The sequence below is a fragment of the Polyodon spathula genome, unplaced genomic scaffold (genome assembly GCF_017654505.1).
Source record: "Polyodon spathula isolate WHYD16114869_AA unplaced genomic scaffold, ASM1765450v1 scaffolds_3902, whole genome shotgun sequence".
Classification (NCBI taxonomy): domain Eukaryota; kingdom Metazoa; phylum Chordata; class Actinopteri; order Acipenseriformes; family Polyodontidae; genus Polyodon; species Polyodon spathula.
In genome coordinates, this window is record NW_024475360.1 from 1 (window position 1) to 9355 (window position 9355).

Here is a 9355-nt window from a genome sequence, read left to right on the forward strand (position 1 = left end):
TTTGTATGTGTAACCAAGTCTTTAAAATCAATGTTCTTACCTCGTTCTCCCTCTATTTGAATTATCACTGGATACCTGTTTACTGTGATGAATGCTGATTCTTCACTTGCATGGTCTAGAGGCAGACCACTGGAGTTGAACTCCAACAGAGAAAGTGATTCTGTACCTCGGAGCAGCAGCGAGGGCTGTGGGACTGTATTTCAAGTATAAAACAGTGAGGACAGAACCATGTCCACAGGGAGGCAGTGATAATGAAGCTAGTGCTCATGAAAGGGAAGACCATCGATATTAAAACCCTGGTTGACACATCTTTAAGTGCATGCTTCTCTTTAGCTAGGTTATTTAAAATGCAGCGCTGATTTGTTAGAGGCCAGTGGCCAGTTGCATAAAACACCTTAAAATGTACCCTTAGCTTTCTTTCAAGTGTTGCTTGAGTTTAAGGGTGTTTCAGAAAGCAGCTTAACACATTAAAGTCAATACCCTAGTTGAGGGATAATATAACCTTAAGTGTTATACTTAAAATAAATATTGACAGGTATGAAAGTTTAGTAAGCTTTTCCTTTCTTTTGTGCTCGTTTGAACTTTTCTTGGATGAATTGTTTAGTTTTTTGGGGGGTATTTGAACATTCAAATAGTTATATAACTCCCGAGCATCCAACCACACCAGTATTCTTACTGCAAGCTTCATTTATCTTTTTAAAAAACTGTGGTTTACAGACCACTGGCGGACATAAAATTGTCCCCTGAAGAAACGGTGCTTGTATTTCTTATCAAACTGGTTGCTGTCTTGCAGAGCTCAGCATGTGATTCTAGTCTGCACAGTTTCTTCAGGGGATAATTTTTGGTACACCAGGAAATTACGTCAGAGGTTTTTTAAAAGTGAAATAAATCTTGCAGTAAGAATACTGACACGTCTGAATGCTCAGGGGTTATATAATTATAGTCAAAACATCCAACAATCCTTCCCTGTACAGCTAAGAAATGTGAAGACCTCATCATAGACGTCCTGTGGGGTGCATTTGCACCCCATTCTGCCTTCTGTGGGAGCTCAATTTCTGCCTCTTACAAGGGGTTAGAAAAGGCATCTATGTCTTTGTTTGTTGCAGAAATCAATGGGAAATAATAGTAAAAATCAATGCCAACGTACCGTATTCATCTATGCCAAAACGGAAGGACTCTCTGGTGAATTCCCGCTGAGTGTACCGCCCGCCTCCGTGGCGGCCGAAGAAAAACATGATGTAGAACCAGACCTTGTTGAGCAGGGTCTGGGGGGACGAGGGGTTCAGGACGCTGCTTTGGTACAGCTTGAAGAGGTCCTCTGTGGCTATGGGGATGGTGTGCTTGGTCGAAGCCTTGCCCTCGATTTTCAGGCTCCGGCACACCTCGCGGTAGGTTTGATTCGAATCGGGGAATTCCGAGTCGCACAGGATGTTGATGTTGCGGTGGATCGGGGGTCCCCGCAGATAGCGGTTGATGCTCTTCCGGATGGCGTTGAGAGAGTTCTTGGTGTAGCGGTCTTTCTTGCTGGTTTTGGCGTTAGTGTAGAACTCCTGCAAGACCCTATCCAGCTCTGGAGGGGACATGAAGTCAATGGCGTTGGCTGAGCTCTTGAAGTGGCTTTGGTACCACTTGTGCAGCACAGTAATGCCCCACTTGGTGCTGCACTGGGTGTTTTTGCTGCTGAAGAGCTGGGGGGCGCAGGGGAGCTGAAAGTCCACCGCAAAGGCTGCCTGTTCGGCACACAGGGAGAGATCGATCCCAGCTTTTGTCCATCTGTCCACCGGGGCTGTGGAAACGAAAAGCACTTGGGTCCTTATGGGTTACGAGAGTCTGATCAAACAAGCGGGACGAGGTTTCTATGATCTTCACCCCCCCACCCTCATTCCTTTCAGGGATGCTGACAGAAGCGTGGGATGGGTGTTACATACATGGCTGATCATCCTGAATCAAACGTCGCGAAAATCTGCCGCCCTTTTAAATAAATTCAAATCCCCTCAGTTGGAGATGACTAATTCTGTTCCCGACATGAACCTGTCTATGAGAAAAAAATTAACTGAACAGTAAGAAAATCTACTGAAGTCTTTCTCTAATGTGACCTCTGCTCTCGTTCAGGAGTAATGTGCCCCAGTTAAGGAATAATTGAATCATCTTTTTAAAAATACATTTTAGACAAAAGCACAGGTTTTATTGAAGTCTGCAATATAACTGTTAATCAAGGACAAGCTGGACTTCAAAGGCTGGGGTTACAGTAAGGCACGGTCCTGGAGGAAGTACTGGTGTATCATCTTGAGACCAAAGTTTTATTACCTACCCCTCTTTTTCATTGGGAAGGTATATTGTTACAAAATAAAAGTCAAAGCTTTTGACTAGTGCTGGGACGAACATGGGATTTTCATGTTCGGATATTCGCTCAATTTAAACATTTGTTCTGATATTCGTTCATTTTCAAAAAGTAATAAAAGCCAGTATATTGCTCAGAACACAGACAGCATAGCAGCAGGGGCAGCGGGCGTGGCCCCTGTGTGTGCCTTTACTTTACAGCAAGATGTTACAATACATAACAGGTTAAAATAAAAAAAAATCCCAGGAGAAAAGAATACGTTTGTGTAGGCCTAACTTACCCCAGTGAATTAACCACAAAACAAAAGGAAGCCAGATAGCAGTTCAAGATAAACGTAGTTTTGTTTGTACATAAAGTTGACACCGCATTTTACTTATTTGTTCACTTTTTTTTCATTCCTTGTCATATACACTTGTTTTTTTTCTTGATTTACATTTTAAATTGTGTTATGAAGGATTCAAAGAAAGACAGGGCCTGGGGATTGGATTTAGTCAGGGTGTTTTTCTCTTCGGGGTGAAAAGTCGGCAGGAGTTCCACATTGGAGAAGTTATCTGATTGTATTTGCATTTCAGTGAATGAAAAGTAACTCCAAACAGCTGACTTTCCCTTTGTTTTGCTCCCTGTCGAAATTTTTACCAAACTAATGAGGTTGTTGTTGGACCAATACTGCACAGTTAAGCCAATAGCCAAAGAGCCGCTATCACAAGACAGAGGTGAGAAACCAATAATTACAGCAAAGCAATGTAACTGTTACTGGTGCTTACAGATTAATAATACTAATACTACTAATAATAATACTAATAATAATAAATTATGTGATTTTGTCACAGTATAAATATGTAAAAATCACGACAGTCACTGTTAAACAGTCAATGTCACTGAATGGCTACAAAGATTTTAACTTAAAAATATATATTTATTCATTTGATATAGTGTAATAATTTAGTATTTGTGCAAAGTAAAAATATATTTAACATGTTTAATGTGTTCTCTTTTAACACACAGTCCTAATCAAAAGTAGATAGATTTTTTTGTTTTAACAGTACTTTCTCAAAAACACCAGTAACAGGAATATGCTTACCTTTTTGTAAATTATGAGAAAAAAAAAAAAAAAAAAATAATCTTTACATTAAATTCTTTTTTTAAAATAAATGTTCTGGTTGTAAATTGAGAATTTTACAAGACCCTTTTCGTTAATGTCTCTTTAAACACAGCTGTGGTGTTGGTATTACAGGATGTGCATTAAAAGATCAGAAGGATCGTTCTGCATTTACACTGTTGACAGGTTAAGCACCTCAGAGGAATGACCGCAAGAGCTGCAAATCGGGGTTCATGCTTCTGCAGAACTGTAAACCGCCTCTCTTTAGGTTTCGTATTATCAAGTGTATGCAGAGGTACATTTTCTGCACAAATGTCTTTGGTTAATTTGAAGTTTGTTTCTCTTTAAAGCTGCTCCCTCCGCTTTCATGACATTGTTTGGGATATTGCTCTGCTAGTTGCTTAGAACTTAACTTCGCCGTATTTTTATAGTTCTGTGTAAGTATTCACCTTTATTTGATGTTTGCAACCACTTTAAGATTGTACTGAAAGCAATTCAAAAGATGTGAACTTTACAATTTTCACACAAATTCACGGGTCCCTCATAATAATGTATTATTAATAACAATAAAATAAAAACTCAGTGTAATATATTACATTTCAGTTTAATATTATGTGTAATATTCGATTCTGTTTGTTAGAATCGATCATGGTGCTGGAGTTGACTCTCTATGATGCCAACCACAGAATCGAATCCCACACTTGCAAGAAACAGACTCGTGAATCGATTCTTTTGGGATCGGCCCCACATCCTAACCTTTTTGCTGTCTAAAACTTTGAAATAGAGGCTCAAGAGCTGCTGTGTTGATCCTGTGCTTTTTTTATATATGGATATATTTTAATCTCACATATCAGTGCAAGGTATTATTGTCGTTTCTCACGAACACAAACATCAGATTTTTCTTCATCCAAATACATGTAAGTTATATTAGTTACAATATTCGGATATTACTACTAGACTGTGGCAAGACTTTACGAAAACGCTGCCCATCTTCAACACAAAACCATTCACTTTCTAATCCCCGCAGGACAATCTATTCTCCACCTGTTTTACTGGGGTGTGCTTTGGTCCTTGACTATGCATACTGCCCATCAAAAGATCTTCTGCTCATCTTGATCCATAGAACAAGAACAGTGAGAGAACCCTTTTCCATACCCTTGATACTGAACTGCCTGTCTATATCTGAACCTACGTGCAATGCTCTCTCATAGAGGCACAGGCAGCTGTCAACTCTAAAGCTACACTACCGTACAAGAACCTTTCGGACAGAAGTTCTCTTTTAATGCTTCTGAACTGTGTTGTCTCCACCTCATACAAGCAAAGTCTGACCCGGAGCTCCCCAAATTGGGGATTACAGAAAGGCTGTTGTAAAGCTACTACATAAAAACACAAAACACATAAGTGTGCCTGTGCAATTCTGCTCAGAATTTCACAGAGAGCATATCTTTATATCATGAATGTAAAAGGTGACACTGAGCTTCACTTTAACAATCTTAACAGCGGCAGACCTAAAGACCACTACCCTCTGTATTCATAGATTCATCTTGCTGGTGGCTATTGATGAAGTATTTAGATCATTAATATAAACTCCACTTTATTATGAAAGTCTGTGAAAATCATTTTATTAGATATTTGTTGCCTTATCATTCCTTTATCCCCTGTTTCTATTGTAAATTTCAATCATTTCTCGCAATGCATTGTTTGCCAAGTCACTGAGAAAGGGAGTCCCAAGTAGAAACAAACAGTCTCAGATCCATTACCTAACCACCTGTCAGGCAGGGAAACGAAAACCCTTCAACAGATCAAAAAAGTATGTATGTATATATATATATATAAGATTCTGATTGGAAATAAAACAGTTTCTTTATTTTTTTTACACAGGCCAATTTTTAAAGCATGGTTTCTTTTTTAAATAAGCAATATTCTTACCTTCTATGGTCACCTCTACCTCTGGGTCCTCACTCGTTTCAGAGGAGAAATGCTGGGTTGAATCTGAAAGGAAAACAAGACTAGTTAACAAGAGAGCAAAGCTATAGCTCCAGCATTAATGCACAGACCACCCCATCTAATTAACAAGAGAGCAATGCTATAGACCACCCCATCTAAACTTTTGGCCATAGCTTTACATGCATGTGTGCCATGACTCCCCTGAATAAATGGCGATAACTTGTGCACTGTATCCCTGCACAGAAACAGGAGCCTAAATTGATGTGTGTATTTCACAGAACACATGCTGTATTCCACAGAACACATGCTGTATTCCAGAACACATGCTGTATTCCACATAACACATGCTGTATTCCACAGATCATATTGTCAGAAATCACACATAGTCTTTTTATTTATATATATGCTCTGAGCACACTCTTTAACTCAGGGGAGATGTTTAAGGAGGAGTGAGATGTTTTAAACTCCTGTAAGTGGTTTTGTTCGTGCACTGGGCTTGCTACATGTCCAGATAACTTTTTAATAATCAAGAAAATCACACAGACTCATTTCATTTGAAGTTTTAAAAAGCTAGTGGAATTGACAAGCAACGTTGGATCCGCTAATACCATAGGCGCAGATCTATCGGTCATTAGGACCGTCAATCGGGGTCTGACAAATTGTCTAATCCATAAGAGAAAGTTATGTATTAATGTTACAAGACATAGTATAACCATCTATACTATGCCACTATTTTTTCAGGCTATAAAAATGCAAAAAGCTAAAGCACCCACAGCTACGTTCTAGAACATTCAATATATCACTCTGTGCAGCTAAAACATAAATCCTATACCTTATAGCAATGCATCAATATAAAAGATATTACATTCAAATACATGCTTACCTTCCAGTATATGGAAGTGTAGTGTATATATTGAAAAATAAGAACTGTCTTCAAAAGGCAGAGACTTCTGAATACAGACCAAACAGCAATCAGTTTTTCAGAGCCCCTCAGAGTATAGATCATATCAGCTTGTAGTTAGTAAGTTGAGCAATACTGAATGGGCTCTTGCTCTGGGCTCCATTGAATACATCAGGAGTCCCAATTAAATCTGATCATCAACCTGTCAACAAACTCCTGTCTTTTTTAAAGCATCTTCTGTTGGTTATCATTCAAGGTTGTCAAATCTCGCTTTTAAGAGCGAACATCAAATCCTTCTTTGAGGTGCCAAAGACTAAACCTCTTTTGAAGGTATAGTGCCCTTCCAGAATTATACCATGTGTCTGAGAGAAACATTTAATAATTTAACTTTTAAACGCTACAGTTTTCCTTTAAATAAATACCTCTGTTTATTACTGCAGTAAAACCTTTATATAAACTAAACATTTATATTCTTTAGTTTAATTGATATTGTAATGTCTAAAATAATCTTTATATGAACTAAACATTTTTGTTTAGTTGGAGAAACTATGACATTATCGCAATAGTATTAATATGTTTGCAATATTGTCACGTGACATGCTGCGTTATAATAAAATTTTACTATGTGCCTTTCACAGTTTAACTTTAGATTGGAAATGATAAGATGTATTTCCTAATGAAGTTTGCTTCAGATAATAACAGTAATCCCTAGAATAGTATATTATTTACATCCACTTTGAGTACTTTATAAGTATGGTTCAACTGAAGAGTCCAGTTCACTTCCTTACTAAATCACAGGCCATATCATATTAATACTATTAGACTGCCATAGTTATTATATAGGCTTCTGAACCACAGTACATTCTGGAGCTGGTTCAACTATTCAGCATCACTGTTCATACAAAATCCAGTCAAAGCAGGTTTTAAGACAAGCTTTGCTTTTTGCCAATTTTAGGGTTGATTAATATGAAACACTATCGTAAGCATTTTTCAGTACTCATTATTTCAAACCAATATCTAATTTAACGTATTAACACGTCCTACGCTTTTCATTCCCCTCTCTTCCTGCCAGGTTCCAATTCATTCCTGTTATATAAAGAAAATGATTAGTGTAATCTTCTGTTAGCTGAAAGGTATTTAGTTTGTTAATATTAACAAGATCGCTCATTATAGAGAGGATCTTGGCTTTTAAATCGCTGACCATCAAAAAAATCCTCACTACACTGGCCAAAACCAATGAGTCATCTTCAACACTGCCTGATAACCAAAATGAGTAATCTTCCAACACTGCCAACGTCATCTTCAACACGTGTACTACTACAAGCAGGTGAGAACGAGGTTACAAATATGCATTCGTATAACGTTACAGTTTATACTTTAAATTATTGTATGGCATGTATTTCTATATGTCAATATAGCAATCTCAGCAATCTCTTATAAACTGCAATTCTATTTTACTTCATTGATATACACAGAAGGCAAGAGGCTAATTTTTAATTATTAATATTAATTGAATATTTAAATTTAGGACTGCTCGTACATTTACTTAATGTTATTATATTAGGTTTCTTATTTATAAATGCTTTTGTTTTTTTCTTACTATAATCAAACCTAGTTCGATTGCTTATGGCATATTAACTGTGCTCCATAGATTTTTCCCATTCTGATCTCTCGAACCATAGCGCTCTCAACTGTCCAGAAGTCTTGAGTCAGGAGTTTACTTAAAGATGCTTTTGCCTGATAAGGGATGTTTGGAACTTTCAGTAGGTCGGCCTGACCTTCCAGTGCCCGTGCTAGAACCATTCACACGATACTTACCAAGAGATCTGCCTCTAACCTTCTCTTTGGTCATATCATTTTACCTTCAGATTCCACCTGTTCACGACGTACATTATTTCTTGCACAAGTTTCTACACTGGTTTTATATTCTTTAAAAAACATTACAGTCATTACAATTTTTTTTTGCAGTTTCACAAATGTTCAATGTGTATCCCACAGAGCAGCCTGCTTCCAGTAGCTGTGACAGTCTTGGGTCGGTTTCTGCTCTCAGAGAATCAGTTTCTGATCACAGGTGAGGGCGACAGTCCTTAAAAGCCCGATACCTGCAAAAAAACTTAAACCTTGTTAGCTGGGCTCCCATCTCTACATTCTCATTCCCATCGTCAGTGGGCAAACACATTTTAACTGAATCTGGGTCCATCAAAGAACCACACACCCTTGCAACCGAGGCTTTCCATGCAAAAGGATCTAATGACTTATAGCACAAAAGGGATGTGCCAGAACCGTCTGTGACAACATGCTGTACTCCACAGAACTCATGCTGCATTCTTACCATCTATAGGGCCCTCCAATTCAGTTTCCTCACTGGAGTCTCCCCCAGGTTGACTGCCTGTAAAAAGATAAAGAATATTGTAAGGGTGTGACATTGCAGTATATTAGTCCTCTCGTCTAATACAGATATGCTTCTGGAGAGTTAACAGGTGTCTGTATTTTAAACAAAAAAAAAAATAAAAAAAATGCCACACACAGGGACCACAGTGTATTATGCCAACCTAGGCCTACGTTCTCCGTCAAGTACTTAAATGATAACCATAATTTTGTTTTTGTCACTAGGTAATCAGACCGTAGCAAGACGCAAAGCGTTCCTGCTATTAACTGAATGCACCATCTAGCGCTGCCAATTCGCTAAGCACGAGATAGAAGAAGTCCTGCGCTTGTGTTGTTAGTTTCAGAGGCACCCCAATTACAAGTTATTCAGACCAGGTGCTGAAATGAAGGGATGTTTGGAACTCATTTACTACGCCATGGCCAGCTTGACCTTCAGTAGCAACCTGCCTCACCCTAGCTGTCCCAAGCGGACTTACAAAGGATCTGCTAACATACTATTTCTACTGGGTTTTATATTCTTTTTTTTAAGGTATGGGGAGTAGTACGCCCACCAACCGCCTGAACACTGCCCATATGTCCTTGACAGCATGCACCCTAGAAATTTAAAGCCCATGAAAGTTGAGCTTATGGGGCCACGGGTGATTGACTTGATATGGATTTCTGACCGGAGCGCTGTTTC

At 38.5% G+C, this 9355-nt stretch overlaps 1 protein-coding gene across 1 annotated transcript; it reads right to left on the minus strand.

Moving 5' to 3' along the window:
- Positions 1-17: 17 nt before the first annotated feature.
- LOC121312448 lies at positions 18-8714 on the minus strand. Its single transcript, XM_041244250.1, has 3 exons — positions 8621-8714; positions 5370-5432; positions 18-1786 (listed from the first exon to the last, which is right to left on the minus strand). The coding sequence occupies exons 1-3, from the start codon at positions 8712-8714 to the stop codon at positions 1110-1112; spliced, it is 834 nt and encodes a 277-aa protein (XP_041100184.1). The 3' UTR covers positions 18-1109.
- Between the last annotated feature and the right edge of the window lie 641 nt (positions 8715-9355).